General features: G+C 34.1%; 1 protein-coding gene across 5 annotated transcripts in view; it reads right to left on the bottom strand.

Moving 5' to 3' along the window:
• IPO11 (importin 11) overlaps positions 1-23,607 on the bottom strand; it is a 246,493-nt gene that overhangs the window by 168,128 nt on the left and 54,758 nt on the right. For all 5 annotated transcript variants that reach the window (XM_067031019.1, XM_067031018.1, XM_059063535.2 and 2 more), the window contains 10 exons: positions 22,619-22,689; positions 20,127-20,319; positions 19,125-19,277; positions 17,527-17,570; positions 15,694-15,784; positions 13,554-13,601; positions 12,684-12,789; positions 9,311-9,437; positions 669-702; positions 417-457 (listed from right to left, as the gene is read on the bottom strand). In XM_067031019.1, coding sequence (XP_066887120.1) covers positions 417-457; positions 669-702; positions 9,311-9,437; positions 12,684-12,789; positions 13,554-13,601; positions 15,694-15,784; positions 17,527-17,570; positions 19,125-19,277; positions 20,127-20,319; positions 22,619-22,689 — 908 coding nt within the window. The remainder of the gene's footprint in view (positions 1-416; positions 458-668; positions 703-9,310; positions 9,438-12,683; positions 12,790-13,553; positions 13,602-15,693; positions 15,785-17,526; positions 17,571-19,124; positions 19,278-20,126; positions 20,320-22,618; positions 22,690-23,607) is intronic.

The raw sequence follows: 23,607 nt of genomic DNA, 5'->3' as shown, positions 1-23,607 counted from the left end.
AGTGAAGGAAAAAAAAAAGAGTAAGACTTGGTATTCTGCTTTTCAAGTAATTTGCAATCTCGTGTAGGATAGACATACATACACAGACAACAGAGGGGGATAACCTAAGGATGAAAAGTAACGGACAAACATGAAATGAAATTACTATGTTTTATAATTGTGAGAAAAAAAGTTCAGCAGTCCACTCCAAAATAGATGACAAGATAACTAAACAAAAAACAAGCAGAATAAAAGTAAACTATTTCAAATTAAAGTTACCAATAAAAGCAATCACTTCCAAAAAAATCTAATATACTTTTCAATGCAACTTTAATAAATAACTGATACTACATATATAATTTCAGCTATAAAATAATACAACATTCTAAAAGACATAAGCAGAAATTGTTATAAAACCTAGAAATAAATATTCTTACCGGTAGAAACTGATCTGTTCTAAACTCAAAATCATCAACAGGTGAAGAGCAGTTAAGGAATACTGAGAATATATGAAATTCAGACTATATGAAATTTATCAGGATAAAACATATGTAAAAACCAAATACAACAAACCAATCAAAAGTTACATTTTAAACTACTTCATAAATTAATTTTAAAAATAAGTAACAATTTTAAAGTGTTGTTAAAATTCTTTGCAATGAAGTGTTTTAAAAGTTTTTAAAGGATATTTAACTTCAGAGTGGTAGCTGTTTCAATACGGACCTAAAAGAAAGTATACTGTGAATTATGAATCATTCTAGAATTACTCAACATCATTAATAATGAATGACAAAAAATTTATTGCAAATCGCTTTCTCTACTTAAAGTCACAGAGTACATCAACATCTAGAAATAAAAGGACATTCTCCTTATTTAGCAAGGACTAAAAAAAAAAAAAAAAAAAAAGGACATTCTCCTTATTTAGCAAGGACTAAAAAGAAAAAGCAAAATAGTGTCGATTCCCACCCTTCTCAGTTTCCCATAATTTGCTTAAAGAGTCTTTAATCCAGTGAGTGCTTCCAGGAAGAAAACTAATTTGCCATAACACTGTGGAGAGTGTGGCACTGAGAGAAGAGTGTGAAGATGGTGTCAGAGGGAAAGGGAAGGTTGAGAAGCAGAGAAGAGAAGCAGGAAAACAGGGTGGGCTTGGAGAAGCTGGTGGATGTATAAGTGAAGAGTGAGGGAGAAGAAGAGAAGGAAGAAGAGGGAGGAGGAAAAAGCACACAAATTCCCATTTGTAACCTAAATTACAGGAAGTCCCTGAAATAACCAAAAGATAAAGTTTGATATTTTCTAAATCCCAAAGTTCACAAATACAGAAAGGTTTGTACAAGCTCTTGACCTTGCCAAATCACACTTTCTTTGTGTATCAGCACGTTACCTGGGAAAATCATATCATGACAGCATAACCTTCCTATTTCTTTTCGAGTTTTACCTGTGACTTGACGAGGTAAATGGGCATGGGCTACCACACTCAGTTTCCACACCAAGTAACATGAACTCAAGCCATGATTAAATGCTATATGCTGCTCTGTAAAATAATGTATCTAAAACTTTTAATTCCTGGCTAAGAGCCATTACTTTCTTAGATGCTGCTATGCTTCCCACACCTGTAATAGCAACTGGTTTTTCCTTTGCAGCCATTTTTCACAAATAAACAGTTTTGATCTTTTTATAGGAGCTTCTGAGGTCTTGAGGTGCTGATTAGGCATATTCATCAAATGTTAAGTACTCTAGTTCCAAATCCACAGATTCTACGAGCCTAGAGTGCAGATGTTTTCTCACCTGCCTTTTCTTTTTATTCATTGTTTCTAAAGGTAATATGAATACTTCTAGATGTTTAAATGATTTAACAAATGTGTTGATTATCCAATACATGCAAAGCACTATGCCAAGTGTTCTACTTTGAAATGACCTAATGAAAAGATGACATATTCATGCAATTAAAAATATTCAACAAGGAACTATAACTCCCAGGCATTATGTTGGGTGCTGTGGGAAAAAAAGCTGAGTAAGACATACCTAGTCCTTGTCCTCAAAAAGCTTACAATCTAGCAGGGGGTAAAAAACACCCAGATATTAAATAATTATCGATAAAGATGGCTAATGTGAAGAGCTTATGAAAAGGATAATCCCCCTGAGGACATGAACTATTTCTAGTCATCTTCAAATTGTCAGCATTTAGTACAGTGTAAGGCATATAACTGGCACTGTGGCAATAATTTAATTCACAAACACCAGGACTTGAAAGCGCCCCCCAAAAGGAAATCAAACTGTCAGCACACTAACCCTTAAATCTCTCTTGATCTTCCTCCACAAAAGGACCAGAGATGCATTTAACCCATAACGATGACATTTACACGAATAAGTATAGGAAAGAGACATCTGAATGAAAACTAGCTGTGTTTTCCCTCCTAACAAAGGGAAGAAGTCAGTGAAGTACTGCATGCAGAGAAAAAGATGAAATTAATCATGATGCACTCTAGTTTAACTGCAAGACTAGGAAGCCAGATCATAAGGGAAAACAAAAAGCACACAGTTTAAGAAACGAGAGGAGCATTTAAAATATGACAAACACAAATAAGAACAAAATTAGCTATTCCTGAGCTATAAAAGAAATAGGAAGTACTTACTGCATAGACAATGAACTTTGCAGCAATTCACAAGTAATGGGGAAAAAAATCAGGACCTGAATTTACAGGATGAAGAGTTGGGGACTGTGACAGAAGATTGGCAGAAGAGCATCTAACACAACTTCTAAGACATGATTCAATATATACTTGATAAATAAATGCAAGAATATGAAACAAAACAAAACAAAAATCTTCCCTTAACCAGACTCTAAACATAACTTTTCACAGAATAAACCTAGATTTTTGAAGGAGAATGAAAACCCAAAGTATCCAGAACCAGATCCAGACTATAACTCAGCCTGAGTCTACCCTACACCTTCAGCTGAAACATCAGAAAACTTCTAAGAAGATAACAAACTAATTTCATACTGGGGCAAACAAGTGCCATCAAGCCATCAGAATCATTGGAAGAATTCCAGAGAAGCATGACAGCAACAGAGAAATGAACAAGAAGAAATCACACATCTACACTACTTCCAAAGAAGACTGCTACATAAAGGCAACAGTAACCAGACACTTCGGTGTCCAGCATGAGAATGAGTCGTGGCATAACTGTCAGGGTGGTTAATTTGAGTTCTAGACTTGGAGCAGCCTAATGCTTGACCACTACTACAGCCTGTCCATAGCAGTGAAGGGAATTCAACATACTAGAGCAGGGAGCATGGAGCTGGGACCTGAAATAAATGGCAATGTCTCAGGAACTTAAGACCACCAGGAAAATGTAAGTAAGGCAAACATGTGAGAATAATTATAAAATAGATTCTATTTCTCTGCTGAAAAGAAACAGAATAATAATTTTATAATGTTTTATCCTTATCTCTTAACTCTTTCAATAAACATTTTCTAATTTTCTGATTCCATGCTAGGCATGGAAAGAGATACTAATATGAATAATATTACCCTACTCATTGGCTCTTTTATTACTTGGTAGTATTATGGTACTATTTTTATTCTATTATGCAGTCAAGATCACTGAATTACATATTTTCCTCTGAAAAACACATGTAAATACTTTCCTAAAAGGATAAAAAGCACCTTCCATTTTTTCATCTCCTTTTAAGAAAAACATTCTAAAGCTCATTTTCATATAACATGGATACCAGACACATCATTACAAAACCAAAATGGACTATAAGAAAGTTACTAAAGCTTCCTTTCTTCCTGGTTTTAGAGTGGCCTAATATCTTGATGTCTCAAACACATATTTTTGATATTTCCTTTGGAAATTATTGGGTTGGCCCAAAAGTTCCTTCGGGTTTTTCCACAACATCTTACCCCAATGTATTTGCTGAATATAAGTGAATTCAGAATTCATTTTGTGAAAACACAGACTAACGCAGAGTTTAAAACCTGTAACAGTTTTTTTGAGACACAAAGGATGGTCAAGTGGGAAAACTTGAAACTGTAAGAAAGTGTGACAGAACTGGGAGACCCATAAAAGGCAGAAGAGTGGAAAAACAGTAGAATTTCAATGTACCTTGTTAAAAACACCTCTGCCCAGATCCCAGCTGCACCTCCCACAGTGAATTCAGGGTTTGCTACAGTCATGTACATGCCACTCAAAGTACCTTCTTAAACTCCATCAACTGGCTTTCCATCTGAAAAACTCCCTATTTCTATGCTGGTAGTCAACCCGCCCATGAAGATGGCCTTTCCTCTGCTTGACAGACAATAACCCCACACACACCCCACCCCCAAACTATAAACCTTCTGGCTGTACCACAGTCTACATTATACACTGCCTCTTACAAGGCTGAAAGAGTACACTGATGCTAATTTTTGTTTTGTTTTGTTTTGTTTTGTTTTTTGCTGTACGCGGGCCTCCCACCCCTGCGGCCTCTCCCGTTGCAGAGCACAGGCTCCGGACACGCAGGTCCAGAGGCCACAGCTCAAGGGCCCAGCTGCTCCACGACATGCGGGATCCTCCTGGACCGGGGCACGAACCTGTATCCCCTGCATCAGCAGGTGGACCCCCAACCACTGTGCCACCAGGGAAGCCCTGATGCTAATTTTTAAGTAGCTTCCTGCTTGTTTTATTGAAGGTTGCATAAATAACCTAAGTAAAACAAAAAAAAATTTTAATTACTTATAATTTCCAAAATTGAAAGGTTATTATTGGATCAGAAACCTTACCACTAAAGAAACCAAGTATGTAAATCAAATATTCTGGTTAGAGACTCCTCTGGGGGTCCTAGGAAAAGAAAGTTCCTTTCACCTAAAATTTAGTCATTCTGTTTACACTGTGGTAACAACATTCTCAAATCTGAAACTTGCCATAAGCACTGCATCTACTAAGTAACATGTTCTAAGAGGGATGGAAGAAAGCATGCAGAAGATATTTTTTAATGGATTTTTCAATAAAGTATTGTACCACTGTTGTCCTTATAAAAGAATAATAAAAATAGAACCTTACTTGATATCATGTTGAAAAATAAATCCCAGATGGAATAAAGAACCACGTGTGAAGAAAATGGATTAAACAAGAAACAAAAAGAACAAAATCAAAAAAAGGACATCAATAAATCTGATTATACTGAAATTAAAAACCTCTGCTCAGGACTTCCCTGGTGGCACAGTGGTTAAGAATCCGTCTGCCAATGCAGGGGACATGGGTTCGAGCCCTGGTCCAGGAAGATTCCCACATGCCGTGGAGCAACTATGCCCATGTGCCACAACTACTGAGCCTGCACTCTAGAGCCTGTGAGCCACAACTACTGAGCCCACATGCCACAACTACTGAAGCCCACACACCTAGAGCCCATGTTCCACAGCAAGAGACGCCACCGTAATGAGAAGCCCACGTACTGCAATGAAGAGCAGACCCCGCTCAACGCAACTAGAGAGAGCCCGTGTGCAGCAATGAAAACCCAAGGCAGCCAAAAATAAAATAAATAAATAAATTCATTAAAAACAAAAACCTCTGCTCAACAAAAAGACAACAGAATGAACAAAGAAAGATATAGGAAAAAAAAGAAAGATATAGAGATTCCACTGTATTTGTAATGTTTTATTTCTTAAATATTTGAAATATATGGAAAATTATTACAGTGGAAATATGGAAAATTATTACAATGGAAATATGGAAAACCAGGTACCTGTTATGTTAGCCACTGAATTTTTCTCTTTCCTTGATATAATTCTTAACTTTTAAAAACAAAAAAATTTAAAGCACCCCCTTTTTAAAGATGAGTCAGAAATAAGCTTAGAGGGACTTCTCTGGTGGCACAGTGGTTAAGAATCCACCTGCCAATGCAGGGGACATGGATTCAATCCCTGGTCCGGGAAGATCCCTCATGCTGCGGAGCAACTAAGCCTGTGTGCCACAGCTACTGAGCCTGCACTCTAGAGCCCACGCACCACAACTACTGAGCCCACATGCCACAACTACTGAAGACCGAGTGCCTAGAGCCCATGCTCTGCAACAAGAGAAGCCACCGCAATGGGAAACCTGTGCACCACAGTGAAGAGTAGCCCCTGTTCGCCACAACTAGAAAAAGGCTGCAGGAAGCTACAAAGACCCAACGCAGCCAAAAATAAATTAAGTAATTAATTTTTAAAAAAGAAAAAAAGAAGCTTAGAAGTTAAAATTTTCAAAATAGCATTATCTTAAACCTAATCAAAATTCCCAACATTACAAAAAAAGCTTCCAAATACTGCAATATTATAAATGCTTGCCCATTATGCCTAGATGAAGTTTTAATTGCTAAATACTGATGAAAAGTTATAACACTATTTCAAATAAACCAAAAAAATTTCACTCAATTTGCATTATATTCCTCCAGATCAAACAACACTATCATGTAACTATCAGAGATATTTACTCTACACAGTAGCTTCTGATTTTATAAAATTTTATAGAGTCCTGAGTTTGGGGTTTTTGAGCACAAGTCACCCGTTCTCCTTGTTTGGCCCTGCAATAAATCTTCCTCTGCTCAAAAAAAAAAAAAAAAAAAAAAAAAATTTATAGAGTCCTATACCAACTGGAGAAGTTGCTTTCTCCAGTTGCTGCACTATTTCTATTCTGCCACAGAAAGCCTTGTAATAACATAGCTATAAGACTAGGAAGCCACATAGACAACTAGTTAAAAGTATCCCAACTCCGTAACAGCAGCAATCAAGCAAGAGAACATAGACTCTGAAAGCCAAAGAAGATTTAGATTCATCAGAATCTATATACTTTGTGTGTGTGTGTATATACATACAAATGCACTCATGTATGTTTGCACATGTATGTCTGAATGTTTGTACATTGTTGTGTATATCTGTATGTATAAGGTATCTTACCACATTTCATTAGCCAGAGTTTCTCACAGGTTGAAATTAGAATAGTATATCTTATATACTATTGATCTTAAATGTACTTAAAAAAAGGGCGGGGGGAGACAATGTATGCACCATGAACTTAGTGCCTTAAAAACACTGTCTTCTTAAGAAGTTATAAGAAAATAATTGTGGCAGGACAAAACTGTAAAAGTGTAAAAATGAGATGCAGCCACCAGAAGACATACAGGAAAAGGGCAAAAGCTGTATCTACAGCAGCATTTCCTCAAAGTATATTCCTTGGATATTAATGTTTTTGTCATCTTGGATAGTCACTACACAGATGTACATTTTAAAGGTTCTTATTGGTCCTACAGTAAAGAGGATTATTTGAATATTTAGTCCAGTGTGTTCCAAACATAATTGGCCATGAAACCCTTTTTCCCCAATAATGCTTATTGATGTGATTTAATGTTCTGCTTTTAAAGTGCTGACCTAAATGACTCATTTTCTCATCACTTCTCTCCTAACAGACTCATTAAAAAAAGAATATAAGATCCAAGAAATTTCTCTTTCACACAGAAAAGTGACCTGAAATTTAAATCTTTTGTAACACTTTCATAAAGCATTTAATGTCTTCTCTCTGATACCACGGATGGAACAGCAAATAATATTTCCAACTAGGAAAACAAAACTTAAATCTTACAAATGCTTTATTCTAAAGCTATTACAAAAGTAAATTAATTCCAGCAAATAGTATTCTTAGAAACAGCTAAGTTTTATTATATTAACAAACTTCTAAGAATTTAAACATGGTAAAATAAAAGTGGATTCCCTTGTTTAAGCATGGGATGCTTAAACTATTTAATAATTACAGAATGATATTTAGAGTAAATTCTCAATTATTTACACAAAGTAGGTAACATTTAAGTAGAAAAACCAAAAATCAGTTCTATTTGCTTTTAGAATGTACCATTGCTTCTGCAATTATAATGTTTTCTTAATTTTGTAATTTCTCTAATTATGTTTTCCTTCGTTGAACATTAAAAGTAGTTTATATTATCGTGGCACACATGTGAAAACAAGAAAAGTATGACCCAAGCCTTTGCTGAAAAACAGGATAATCAGGTAGGTTCGAAATTTTTTTAAAAGGTGGTATATTGAGAAATGATTAAACAAGATTTTAGCATAATTTGGGGGGTGGGGAATCACTTAATTTTATCTAAAAATAATTTGAAGCTCAGAAAAAAAACCAACCAGATTCACTTTTTAAAGACTATGCTGGAGTCAAACCTAAGCACAAGACAAAGAAAATGTACAGTAAGTCATGAATATATTTACTCAGGCATAAAATAAAGCACCAACAGTGGGGGCGGAGTGGGGGGAGGATACTATTCCACACTATGTTGAACTTCTTTTAAGAAACCTCTTTGGAGGCTTCCCTGGTGGCGCAGTGGTTGAGAGTCCGCCTTCCGATGCAGGGGAAATGGGTTCATGCCCCGGTCCGGGAAGATCCCACATGCCGCAGAGCGGCTGGGCCCGTGAGCCATGGCCTCTGAGCCTGCGCGTCCGGAGCCTGTGCTCCGCAACGGGAGAGACCACAAGAGTGAGAGGCCAGCGTACCGCAAAAAAAAACAAAAAACAAAACAAAAAAAACCCTCTTTGGGGACTTCCCTGGTGGCGCAGTGGATACGATTACACGCTCCCAATGCAGGGGGCCTGGGTTCAATCTAGACAGCACATGCATGCCGTAACTAAGAGTTCCAATGCCACAACTAAGGAGCCTGCCTGATGCAACTAAGACCTGGCTCAACCAAATAAATAAATATTTTTAAAAAGAAAAAACACTCTGAGAAAATGACATATAATAAAGCAGCAAATCTACTTGCCTTGAAGGGGAACAAAAGAAGCAACGAAGACGTCATTATCAAGTTTTCAGTAACACAAAATCAAGAATATTATGTGAACACTATACATAAAGTCGTAAAATAAACAATTCCAAAGGCAAACAAAACAAAACAAAACAGAAAAACCCTCAAAACTGAGAGACAAAGAAAAAATCAATAGTAAGGGTGAAACAGATTATGGTGTTATCTTAAATGTAAAAATGACAAATTCTATCCTGAATAAGAAAAAGGACACGTAAAGCTATAAAATGATTTTTTTTAAACTGCCTTCTTTTATTCTTATTAAAAAATTATAAATAATTTTAGATTAGTAGAGTATGGTTAAATTTTTTTTTCATTTACTAGTGATAAGAAGGGCAAAAAATAATCAAAGGACTTTCTTCTCTCAAATCAAACTACTCACCAAGGAATAACTACAACACTGAAAGGTCACCAACATTCTAAAGAAAGACATAAACCACTTCTGAATTTGAACTTTAACATATGTTAAGCTTATAAAAGTAACTCTTTTAAAACCTTTAAGCAACATACCACTAAGTCTTGATCCTGAAGTAAGTTACAAATTGCCTCATATAACATGGGTCTTAAGTCAGACTTGAATTTCACAGAAATCCACTGACCAATGAGCCAAATCACCCTGCGTCGCAATGGCTTATACCTAGATAGGGAAAATCATGAAATTAAAATGTTACATCTTTTAAGAAGCCTATTTCACTTATTATATTTCATCGTTTAAATCTAAAATGTAGTAAGAAAACAATATGCATTTTTATATAAAAGTTTAAAAACACTTTTAAATGTACCACAGTATAAATACTAACAAAGTTCTGATTTAAAAAACTGAAAATTTTTAGGCAGATATATTGTAAATCTGATTATTTTGTGTTAAAGAATTACAACATAGTTATGTACATAAAAACCAAGTCCACTTCTGTTCCTTAAAGTAACCAAAAAAAGTTAATCTCAATAGGTATAACTAGCAAATGTTCCAAACCCTAAGGCTGGAGAGGCCCCAAAAAGTAATAATAAAGGAATTTTCCAATTCCAATTCTGTTAATCTCATAAAGATTATTTTCAGAACACTGTGAGAAATTTCTAGACTTATATAAAATATTCATATAAATTTATATTGATTTCAGCTAGTTTCTAATTTTGTAAAAGGTGCCCAATTACAAATTGTGACTCAGATTACCAAAATAATGATTTGTATTTTTAAAGTTATAGAACATTAACAGTAACATGTACATATATTTGTTTCTCTGTGGCCATCTTTGCTAAAGAAAAGGAATGTTCTTTAGGCAAAGAGAAAAACATCACTGGGTCCAAGAATTCCACCCACAAAGTCTCTTCTTGATATTATATATTTATTTTAGTGGCAAGATGATATTTATTTCTGGGTGAAAATGTACTAAACTAATAAATATACCACATTTTTTAGAAAATTATAATCTTATAATGATTAAACACATAAAAAGAATTATTCATTAAAGTTCCAAAAGAAGTGTATTCCCTGCTTTCAAAATGTTTAACATACTTAAAAGAATTAAAGACCACAAAACTATATACTAGGATTGCAGAAACGAAAGCGAGAAGAGCAGGCCGAGGGAGATGGGATTTGAACAGTCTTTAAGATAAATAGCATTTGGGGCAAAAAACTGAAAAGATGCCACTTCAGGGGACAGGGACAATTTCATCAAAGTCCCAGAGGTGGAAGTAAACAAGACTTGTATAGAGTAAAGGAAGAAAGCACAGAGCCTTTAATTTTGAACTGAGATCTCTGGGATTACCACATTCAACATTCTGTTCTCGACAAAGAGAATGAAGCTCAGAAAGGTTCAGATTCCAAGATGACAGTCACTTCTGGTCAAAGTTAAGAATAGGAGTCAGTTTGTTCCTCAAAGTGTGGTTCCTGGACCGCAGTATCATAATCTGGAAGTGTGACAGAATCACACAATCTGACCCAGACTGATAACCTAAACCAGAACCTGCATTTTAATAAGATCACCAGCTGATTCATATGCACATTAAAGTTTGAGAAATACTGGTTTAGTTCAGTTCTGTCCAAATGAAATATAATGCAAGCCAAATATGCAATTTTAAATTTGTTAGTACCCACATTAAAATAAGTAAAAAGATACATGTGAAAATGTAATAATTTTATTTATTGCAATATATCCAAAATATTATCATTTCAACATGTAATTAATACATGGTTGACTGGTCTAGACTAAACAGCCTATAAGGGTTTAAGGACAATCAAAGTGCACGTGTCTCCCTACTAAAGGCTTTCTCTCCATCAAAGGCTCACTAGCTCTCTGAGGGCAGAACTGAAGCCCATCTTATTCACCACTGCCTCTACAGGACACAGCAAATTCCAGTGCTGAAAATATTTGATTGAATAAATGATTGAATAACTGAATGGATAGTTACTTAATGGTCAAAATTACTTTTAAAGCATCTCCAGCTCTACAATTCTATGGCTCTAAATATTTATAAAAAATGATCCATATATGGATAGTTTTCTATTCATTTATTAAAGTAGTCAAGATATGTTAACTGATCTATGAGTATATGCTAGGCATCCTGACAAGTGCCACATCTACAGAAATAAATCACTAGAACTGCACGATTCAAAACAAGAAAAAAGCATCTTGGAATTTTTTTTAGGTATCTAATTTTAAATGAAGAAAAATTTAAAAAATTATGAAAGACCCTTTCCCTTCCATTTTACTCATTCAGTACCTAAAATTAAAATAATTAGGCAAGTATTTAAATGTATATGCAACAGAAGAATTGGGCAAAAATCCTACTAAATGTCAGATAGATCTGTACTACTGAATTAGGCACCTCAATACAAGCCTAAATTGTGTCCAAATACTTTTTGCCATGTTGTCTCTGCAACTCCTTCTCCCCAAAGCCTTGCAGTATGCTCTCTCTGTGTGATCCCAAGGCAGTCACCTTTGATGGATGTTACTTTGGTTAGGCTACTTCTGGCATCAGGCCTAGCCTCTGCTAAGTCTCCAACTGGCTTCCTTTTGTACACAATTTCTTTCTAGAATTCAGAGATCTCCATCTTCTGTTACCTTTGCATAAAATTTCCTCCTGCAAATCCCACTACTGGTCATACAGCCGGAGAAAACTATAATTCAAAAAGACACATGCACCCCAGTGTTCACTGCAGCACTATTTACAATAGCCAGGTCATGGAAGCAACCTAAATGCCCATCAACGGACAAATGGATAAAGAAGACGTGGTACATATATATAATGGAATATTACTCAGCCAAAAAAAGGAACGAAATTGGGTCATCTGTAGAGACATGGATGGACCTAGAGACTGTCATACAGAGTGAAGTCAGTCAGAAAGAGAAAAACAAATATCGTATATTAACGCATATGTGTGGAATCTATAAAAACAGTACAGATGAACTGTTTTCCAAAGCAGAAATAGAGACACAGATGTAGAGAACAAACATATGGACACCAAGGGGGGAAAGCGGGGGTGGGGGGCGAGGGGGTGGTGGTGGGATGAACTGGGAGACTGGGATTGACATGTATACACTAATATGTATAAAATAGATAACTAATAAGAACCTGCTGTATAAAAAATAAAATTCAATAAAACACAAAACAAACAAAAATTTCCTCCTGCAAACTAGCTTATGTAACATCAAATACTTCATACATGTCACAATTCACATTTGAAGTAAAACAGCAAGAAATGATTTTGCTTATTTTTCAGTTATAAGATTCACAAGTCGTATTCCTTTCTACACTAGACACTATCAGGTAAGTCATACTATGACTTTTTTAAAATTTTAAGCAGTTTTAATGCTTTCTTGTCTTCATTAAAAAATCAATAAGATAAAATAAGTATATAACAAACACAGAGTTTTATACTTGCCTATTGTGAATGACTTGTAATTCTGGAAGAAGCTGGTTTTTAAACCACTGATCAAAATCAACACTGTCAAACAGCTCATAAGCCGCTAATCCAACAGCATTATACACTAAGAAGAAAAAATTTAATTTCAGATACTGGGCAAAATGTTAATTGTCCTTATGCAAGAAAATAAGCCTTAAGGACTACTTTGAAATATGTAATATGTTAATAGAGGGAAATCTACAATATGTTAATCTGGGAAATTATTTAAACAGACATTTTAGAAACATTATTTAAGTTACTTTGTTTTTCTTAAATACTCCTTAGTGCTTTCAAACATAAAATTACATTCATTTAAAAATATTCAAGTCAAATTATAAAAATTATAAAAACAACATCTGCTTCCAAATAGATGCAATATTTTATGCTATGGGGTCCCTAATTACCCTCTTTCCAGCCTCTTCTCTCACCACAACCCATTAACCTCCATGTTCCAATTAAACCAAAATACACCCAATTCAAAACTTAACTGGGCTTGTTCTTCATCCCTTCAAGCTTCTGTCCCTACTGCTCCTTCTGTCTGGAACTGCCCCCTCCCCCTTATTAACTCTCACTTACCCTGTGTTCACACAGAACACTTCTTTAGGAGCCTTTCCCTGGGTACACCAAAACTACTTTGTAGTTTTCCACAGCACTACATAATTACCACCTATTGTAGCATTAATCAACTGACACTGTTATAATTAACTGTTTACTTGGCTATCTCCACCATGATACAGCTCTTAAATTTTAGGTATCTTTGCATCCCAACTCTCCCAGCATAACACCTGCCACAAAAGAGACACACCACGTTCTGAAGAAATGTTTCTAAATCATTTTCGTTTAACATACCAGCATCTTTGATTAACAGTGCATTCATATCTTCCACGTTAGTGGGCCCTGAAAAAATAAGTATCAGTAAAGGTAAATAAAACTAGTTTTTAAAAGATATTTAAACTCAATCTGTTAGTTTCTCAATTCATTAAGTACAATATATTTCATGATATTAAATATACATGTAGATGTAAAGAGAAAGTTTAAGTTTTGTTACCATCACTGTTAGAGAACACAGATACAACATGTAAAGCCATATTACAATTTTTAAAAATCATTATAACATATATGGAAAACGTTACATCAAGCAGCGTTCTAGAAAAATATATACCAAATTGCTAACTATTGTATTATACCCTGATTATAAGAGAAACTTCTTAGAAAGAATAAAAAGATGAATCCCACAATTGGAAAAAAAAAAAAGAACAAGTATGGGCAATTCACACAAGAAGTTCTAAACATAAAAAATAAACCAGGTTATGACAATACATTAAAGGGTTAACAACAAAATGAAAAGTACAAACAGAAAAACGAGAGCCATTACATAATGTGAAAACTTCAGAATAAAAAGCTGGCAGTCTCTGCACTACTCTCCAGAAAGGTGGCTATCATGGTTAAGACAGGAAAAAATACAGTTTACGTAGTTAGTATATTTCTTTAGAATAGAAAGTTTTCTAGCAAGTTTATCTAAGCACCTTTCTGCTGTTAAATATGATTTCTTAAGCTCACTAGTCCAATTACTAGAGTTAAGTACAGCCCTAAATAAGCAAATCTCTCCAGAACTAGAAAGAAAATAACTAAAATCTGAAATTACTGAAAATCTTACCACCATAAAGCAACTTACCACAGTGTAACCTAATTAGCTTACCCACTTCCCTACAGTGGTTCAAGAAAAATTGAAAATACAATTAATATTCAAATTATCTTTAAAAATGAACACAAAAAACTTGATGGATAGCTCAATTCTTCCCTTGGTTTATAACTTAAGCAGGAATACTCATTAAATTTTTGAGAAAACAAAAGCCTAAAAAGTGAGCTATCCTTTATAATACTACAAACAAGATCAGGAATCTCCTTCTCTACAGGAGATTCTCTTGCTGTTATTTCCTTACATTACCACCTACTCAATACTTGAACCCTTATAATGTGACTCCTGCCTCAACCAATCAAATAATCTGTTTAAGACTCTAAAGCTCAGGATAGTCTTTGATAGCTTTCCCTTGCCCAGCAGTCAGTTAATTGCCAAAAGTCAATCAACAGTTACTGAGTGTGCTAGGCACTGGGAACAAGGTGTGAACACAGATGTGTTCATGGCCTCTTCTCTGAAATTTACAGTATAGCAGAATAGTCAGTGATAAATCACTTTTCACAAATGAACCTATTTACAAAACAGAAGTAGAGTCACAGATGTAGAAAACAAACTTATGGTTACCAAGGGGGAAAGGGGGGTGGGGTAGGGATAAATTGGGAGATTGGGACTGACATACACACACTACTATACATAAAATAGATAACTAATAAGAACCTACTGTGTAGCACAGGGAACTCTACTCAATACTCTAATGACCTATATGGGAATAGAATCTAAAAAAGAGTGGACATATGTATAACTGATTCACTTTGCTGTACAGCAGAAACTAACATAACATTGTAAATCAACTACACTCTGATAATAAAAATAACTAAAAAAATGATAAATCGACAGTTAAAAAATTTAATTACGTACAATCATCAAGTGCTAAAAATTTCACTTCATCATTTTCTCTTAAATCCATTACCTTCTTTCCATTCCCACTGCCACCATTCTAAGGCTAATAACATTTATTATTTTAACTTTTTCTCCCACTACTTACTACAGCATGCTCCGAATAGACTATTTCTCCAACCAATATACTTGACTGCTATCTTGTTTATGCTGCTAGTATGCTTACCACAGCAAAATCTAATTACCACATTCAAGGCCTATCTCATTTGTGAATTGCCCATCCTTGTTTTCTATCTTGAAGTCCACTCTTTCAGAAAAGCACGCATTCCGTCTCTCTCAAATTCATGTCTAGTATATGATCTAGGAATAGCACACTGCACATAGTAGGCACTCAAAATATTTTACTGAATACTAATTAAAAGATAAATCAAAGTATCACAAAATATACCTCACCTTGAAGTGTTTGCATCATCTCTAAAAGTACAGGAGTAAGAGTCTGATTATATTCATGGAATATATCTATAAATAATACTTCAGTGCATGGCTGTTGGGGGAAAAAATAAATTTCTAATGAAAACAATGGTATATTGCATTGATTAATTCTACATTCAAGCAAAGAATACTCATTCTTAAAACTCTATGTTTCCAATTCTTGATGTTTTTTGAAAAAAGTTTATTGCTGTTTTTTGTAAACACAGTCAGAAATAAAATCAAATTTAATAATTTAATTCTTAACACAGAACGTTTATTTCACTATTTCAATCATCTGGCATTATGCATTCCAAAACACCAAACTGCAGAGAGGAGAAATTTACATTTTTCATTAATAATTCTTTAAATCTAAAAAGCAATCTGGAGCCACATTCATTTACAGAATTATAAATGACTGTCCAGGAATTAATATGTTAAAAACTGTATATTTTCTCGGCAATGACTTAAGTAACAATTCAAGAATTCAATTCACCAGAGTTGTTCTTCCTTTAACAATAGACACAAAAAGAAATCACAAATAAAAAGAACGATTCATTTTCATTCTTAAAAGTACTGAATCACTAGATGTTTCATAATATAAAGTACAATTAAATGTTGAAGGTATTGTGCTTTATGTTTAAAAAGGAATCTTACAGATATACAGACTGAAATATGTACAGATGAAATGACATGTCATCTCAGATATTTACTTCAAAATAAACTAAGTGGTTTGTAAAAGAGTGCTTCTATGAAACAAGACTAGACATGAGTTGATAACTGATAAAATAGGTTTTGAATACAGAAGAGTTCATGATATTATTCTATTTTTAAATATGTTTAACATTTTCCATAAGAGAAAGTTTTAAAAACTTAAAGCAGCAAAATTTAAAAAATAAAACTTTTAAGTACTAATATTTTCTATGGAAGCTTATGAAACTAAAAACAGTACACACATTTAGGAAGATAATGGCAAATTACGTAAATTATGTAAACACAACAAAAAGAATAGTTCAAAGACCACATTTCATAAATCTTCCTCAAATGTTGGCCTTACCAATAAATGTATATTGAAAAAGCATTCTAGGACTTCCCTGGTGACGCAGTGGTTAACAATCCATCTGCCAATGCAGGGAACACGGGTTCAACCCCTGGTCCGGGAAGATCCCACATGCCACGGAGCAACTAAGCCCATGGGCCACAACTACTGAGCCTACGCTCTAGAGCCCATGCATCACAACAAGAGAAGCCACTGCAATGAGAAGCCCGCGTACTGCAACAAAGAGTAGCCCCCGCTTGCCGCAACTAGAGAAAGCCCACGCACAGCAACAAAGACCCAACACGGCCAAAAATAAATTAAATAAATAATTTTTTTAAAAAAAAGAAAAAAAAGCATTCTATAACTAAAAGCAATGGGCTGGTCTCTGAGAATCCTACTAGGTAGTAAGAAATAATGTATCAAAAGAAGCTTTATAATTACTGAAATACTTAGGAGGAAAAAAATCATTCTAGCCAAAAAAAGGTAGCTTTCACTGCAAAAACATTTCCTACTTCTGCAATGACAGCTATTTCCCAATCAATTTTTAAAATGAAGAAAAATTCAGTTTGCAAAGCTCCAACTTAAAAAAAAATTTCAGATCTAAGTTCACAATTTAATTAAGTACTTTCCTCTCAAATATGGACTCTTGCAATTATGAATAAATGTTCCCTATCTGTCTGACTTAATGCTTGAAATCTTCAATAGAGTATCATTCTCTGCTAGGAGTTATAGAAGCATTAAACTTTTCCCTATCAATTTTTCTTTCAATCAAGACTCACCCTCAAACTGTATTTCCAAGAATCTCCTCCTGTTTCTTCCACTGCTGCAATTAAAAATATAACAAATGATGCTCTCCACAAATGCAATACTGATGTTTCCAAAATCTCAGTTTAGAAAACAAAGACTTTAAATTATATCAATATAATATAGCTGTGAATTGCTTTAAAATAACACTGAGAGCACATGCTTGGGAACACAAGACCTTACAAAGATTTCTTTACTATAACCTACAGATCGTATCTGTGTACATCAAAGTCATCTATCAAGTGCTCATATCCATAAGGATTCTCACTTTCATTAAGAACTCTGTATGGAGGAAAGCTCAAAGTACTTGTCACTCCCAGAGTATGTGACATCACCTGATACACTATCATTACAATCCTGAGAATCATTTCATACAATAATGATGTTTTACAAGTTCAAATGATTAGTTATTTTCCATAAATTTCCTATATTTAAAGTAAAATACTTCAGGGACTTTTAAAACCCTAGGGATTCAGTGTTTCATTTTATAATATTATATTACTGCATTAAAAAAGCAATAAGTATAAGACTTTAAGAGAAAAAGCAAAAACAAAATATGCATTATACAGTGTAGTGCTGAATTTTCTAAATGGATTAAAATATTTTTAAATGAAAAAGAGAAAGAAGATAAGTCTTTCAAAAATGTTTAAGGTGTTCTAAAAGTATTGGAAACGTGTATAACTACACAAAGGCACCCAGCCAAAGGGATGAGTAGAGGTTAAAATCTAGCCTATGTCTGACCATGGCTGAAGCAATTCAGACACGAACACTTTATTCACACACAGGTACTTTATCAGGCACACAATTCCTTGATTTTCTGTAGCAAAAGACCTGATATTCTATCTAGTACTAAAATTCATATAGATAAAAAGAACTCCTATAAAAACATTTTAATCATCAAAAAATTAATTTTAAATTAAAACTTAAATAGGTAATCCATTCGGCAATTCAGAAATTTTCATCTCCAAACTTCTTTCTGAAGTAAAAATTTCTACAAATAAAAAATAATACAGAATGAACCACAAAGATAATAGAGAAAGACAGTTAATTTTATATTTTTGTTTTAAACTACAGGATATATTCATAACATCTAAAAATTTTTATCTTTTTGGAAAAATTTCTATATACTTGAACAAGCATTCATTTTCTCCTTCTCAATTTGTACTAATGGCTAATAAAGAGAGAATGATAAGCTAACTTTTAAAAACCAAGATTCTCAGAACAAAAGTACTATATTAAAATACAGTGTTGGGCTTCCTTGGTGGCACAGTGGTTGAGAATCCGCCTGCCGATGCAGGGGACACGGGTTCGTGCCCCGGTCTGGAAAGATCTCACACGCCGCGGAGCGGCTGGGCCCGTGAGCCATGGCCAATGGGCCTGCGCGTCTGGAGCCTGTGCTCCGCAAAGGGAGAGGCCACAACAGTGAGAGGCCCGCGTACCGCAAAAAAAACCAAAAACAAAACCACCACAACAAAAAAATACAGTGTTATTTTATACCTGTCATTCAAATAAATGGTATCTATTGATGAAAGGGGGAAAAGAACCATGCAAAGACTGAAAAACGGATACTTACTAAAGCCTTCTGGGTCTTCTTCCCACATCGTCAGTTCTTCTTCCGTTAACAGAAAATAATGAGAGACTAATCTTCTACATATCTCTGTCAAAGTGGGATATGTGAAGAATGCCATCTTAATCTTATGAGCTTCAAGAGTTTCAGGGCTGCTATCTAGAAAAATAAAATTTCCAAGTTAATTGTACAGACATTCTACCCAAGTTGGATTATGTAACTTAAATTTAAAAATACCTCCTATATAGTGGTGTATACATTTTCATTTATATTATGGACAAATCTCAAAGATGCTCTTGCCTTTATTCATACCACACACACATCAGTCTTGCTTCTGTCTTACCACCATAGCTTGTACATTTCCATGCTATATTATCATACCACGTTGAAGTGAGTTACCTATGTATCTCTCTCTCTGTCCTACAAGACTTTCTCATTCATCTCGATATCATGTACATGAATGAATTCCAAATACAGTTTACCCTTGAACTTTGCGAGGCCATTTACACTCAGATATTTCAACAGTAAATACTACAGTACTACATGGTCCGTGGTTGGTTGAATCCTCAGATGCATAGGAACTGCAAATACAGATGGCCAACTATAAGTTATACTCAGATTAACCTCCACATTGTTGGAGGGTCAACTGTAATATAACAAACAATTTAACCTGTCTAGAAACAGCATCACTTTATACAAGGTCAGAGAAAAGTTTTAATTGTACAAATAAATACAGCCTACAAATGAGCTGCAGTGGTTACCGGAGGGCTTCAACTGATCTTCTACTATGTTGCAAAACACAGTTTACTAAATGTATTGTATGGTTTTTAAAAGCTGGCATTCACATATTAAAGGCTCAAATCCTTATCTCTATTTCATGTCCCAGCAATATTTTATTTTTCAGACTTAAATAAATGAATTTCAAAAAACTTACATAAAAATAGCAATTGTTTCACGCTTAGAATAAAATAAGGAAGTGAACAAAAAAAACTACCAGTAAAGCATTACCTTCAAAGTTTTTGGATGGCTTATAAGCATAATTTTTGACAATCATCTTAATAAGATTCATGCACTGGACAATGAATCGTTCAAATGTAACGCCTTCACCAACTTCTGTAAACACATAGCTTACAGAAAATTCCAGTGATCTCTGAATTAGAGGAGTAAATGAAAAAGGATGCTGATCCAAGAAGTCCAAAAGCTATAAATAAAAATTAAAATGTATCAAACTCAAACTCACATAGGAAATATAATCATTCATAGGTACATCTCATAACTTTAGTAATAAACACTTAGCAAGTTTTGAACCTTGGTGGGAAGTCCATGTATATATGTATATGCAGTTTCACATGTAACAGACATGTAATATACTTCCTGGGATACATCATACAACAGTGGATTAAATCAGATTATATCTCATTACCTGAACTCTCTATTATTTCTAGTACAAGGTTCGAAATAAACTTACTTCATACTTAATTTGATATCAATGGGCAAATGTGATACAAAAAGTACAAGTATACAAAAGATAGGCTTTTAAAAAGTAATAGATAAAGGCAAAGAATAAAAAAAGTATCCTGCATCAATTGTATTTCAATGTATCAAACAGTTGACAAGAGAGATTTCTTCCTTATAGAAGAATTCCAGCTAATAAATGCAAAAGGAATAATAGAATTACATTGCCATCATTTTGTAACCCCTAATCAAACAACAGATCTAAGCTATGATCATCAGTCGCTGCTAAATAAGGGAAAGGCTACTGAAGAACTTTACCATTGCTCACTCATCAATTTTAGACAACCAGACAATGTGCATTTCCTGATGTGATGCAATAGGAAATACACAGCATCACATGTAAAATATTCTTGTCACTGCCACCCTCCCCCCCCCGCAAAAAAAAAAGGCCTGAATGTGATCAAGCCTCTGTATCTAACTAGAAATTTATAACAAATATGGGAGTAGGAGGGGTATAGAGACAAAGAAATATGTTAAATAACACATGAGGATGTAGGCAGCCAAATCCACAACACGGAAAACTCTACAGGAAATTATCTGTTATCTCAACAAATAAGTAACAAGAAAGAAAAAAAAAAAAGAGAACCAACACTATTGAATCCTTATTCAAAAACAAAACTATAAAAAATTTATGAGAGAAATCTGAAAACTGACTAAATATTTAGATGATATTAAGAAGTCATTCCTACTTTTTAAATGTGATAATATTGTTAGATTATACGTTTTTAAAAAAATCCTTCCTCACTTAAAGACACACATTCAAATATTTATAGATAATACTATATGATATCCGGGCTTTGCTTTAAAACAAACAGAAAGGAGAGAGAAGCAGCATACAGGTAAAAACAGAACTGGCAATGACCTTATGTTGATAATTGCTGAAGCTGAGTGATAACCTCATGTGGATTCAAAGTTACTCAGTTCTATTTGGAGGCATATTTTAAATGTTCCAATTTTAAAAGCTTTAATAAAGTCATAAGACCATAAATATGAATTTCATAAATTATATTATATACTCACACTGTGTAGCTCCACTGCCTAACCACATCATTTTGTTTTACTTTGCTATGTGTTTTTTGTTTTTAACTTAAAGGATCTAAGTCAATTTTATCTGGATCTTGGATGAGGTGGGCTTTGCTGTTGAGGCTCTTTGGAACATGAGAGTTGCAAATGAAGACAACTGAAACTGAAAGTGAGTTGGAAATGAAGACAACTGAAACTGAAAGTAACTGCTACCCAACCACAAAATATAAGAACAGCTCATTTCTACTTCTTTGCTCCACAGGCCCCACCGGGGAACAGACAACCTCAACCCTATTAATGATCTTTCAATGAAAAGGGGGAATATTGCCACCTACCTTCAAACACCTGTTTTAGGGCTATGCAGTCCTCCAACCAGGTCTTCCTCACTGCTATACCCAATTCTTTGTACTTTTCCTAACCTCCAAGACCAAAACTTCGTAAACATTAATATTTTTTATAAAACTTAATTTTATCAGAAATATATACACACTGCCTAGTACAATGCACCCATATAATTATATTCAAAAGATATTTGATATTAATGATGATAATCTGTCATTATGAATATAATGACTTCCTAGTATTATCTACTGTGACATCTTAGCTGCTTTCTGCTGAGCTGCATTGCTATCTTCTTTATCTCTGCTTTTTCCAGTCGGTTTGAGAATAATGAGCCTTACGGGAATCAACTTCTCTAATATTTATTAGGACTGATTTTTTTTTACATCCAGGTGACATACACTATGATATATGGTATATAAATTTAATTTTTATATGCATTCTAAAGACTTCAAGATACAAGGGTTTTGGTTTTTTTTAGCTTTCTTATACACAGTAAGAAAATTAGTTACCTTAACACTAAAGTGAAAGTGTATGCTTATTAAAAAATCATTTTCCTTACTAAATTTGAGTATGTACATATCATTTGAGAAAACATACTTAAGATTAAAAAAAAAACTTACCACTTTAGTAAAAAGAATGATGGTCTTTTCCAGTCTATCTCTACATACATTATCTGTACCTATACTTCTACCTGTTAGAAATACATTTCAAATATTAGTAAAAAATTTATAATATTCTAGAAATTCACAACCAAGGCAATGACAAAACTTTTAACAAAAATACTGTTCAGATTTATTTTTGCACATTTTGCATCATGAATTCATTAGTGTGTATTCCCAACTCTAAACAAATAAACAATAAAAGTTAAGTTTTTAAAAAGCAATACCAAAACTTGTACTTGACACAGTAATCCTCAGTGCCATATTTCATAAAATTAATCCTAAAATACAAACTGAGCCTATTTCACAGTAAAAGGATAGCAATTTTATCCATAAAATCATGAATCACAGTTTCAAAATCTAAACTAGTCATATTTGAAACACCTATCAAGCAACATAAGTAAAAACAAAGAATTCAAAGATTAACATAATCATTATTTTTCCTATATCTTCTAACAATTTTCTTCTGATAATTTCCTTGGTATAATTAATTTTTGTACATTCAGAATAATGTTCATCAGCTCATTAACTATCTTGCTCTTTAATCATACTAATCATATTCTGTCTCATCAGTTATGTCATTCTCTTCTCCTGAAAGACTTCTATTCTTCCTTCTGTTTCCCACATGAGGATGACCAGAGGAAAATGACCATTTTTCAGAAAAAAAAAAAAACTATATTATATGAGCTGTCTTATTCATCTTTACATGCACAGTACCCAGAACAATACCTGGCAACACACTCAGTAATGATTCTACTAAACCGAAAATGACTGACGTAAAACAATCAGCAACTCCCTAAAAGTAAGTACACTAAGGTATCTTCTCAGAATAGTAAGTCTCCCAATACACCCACACATAAAAAACACACACATATACAGGTTATACATACGTGTGTGTGCACATATTCGTGTGTATCCTGTGTATGTTATGTGTGTGCGCATCCTGAGCA

Source organism: Kogia breviceps, chromosome 4 (assembly GCF_026419965.1).
Source record: "Kogia breviceps isolate mKogBre1 chromosome 4, mKogBre1 haplotype 1, whole genome shotgun sequence".
NCBI classification, from domain to species: domain Eukaryota; kingdom Metazoa; phylum Chordata; class Mammalia; order Artiodactyla; family Physeteridae; genus Kogia; species Kogia breviceps.
Note: the sequence above shows the minus strand (reverse complement) of the source record. Positions and strands in the feature narration are given on the sequence as shown.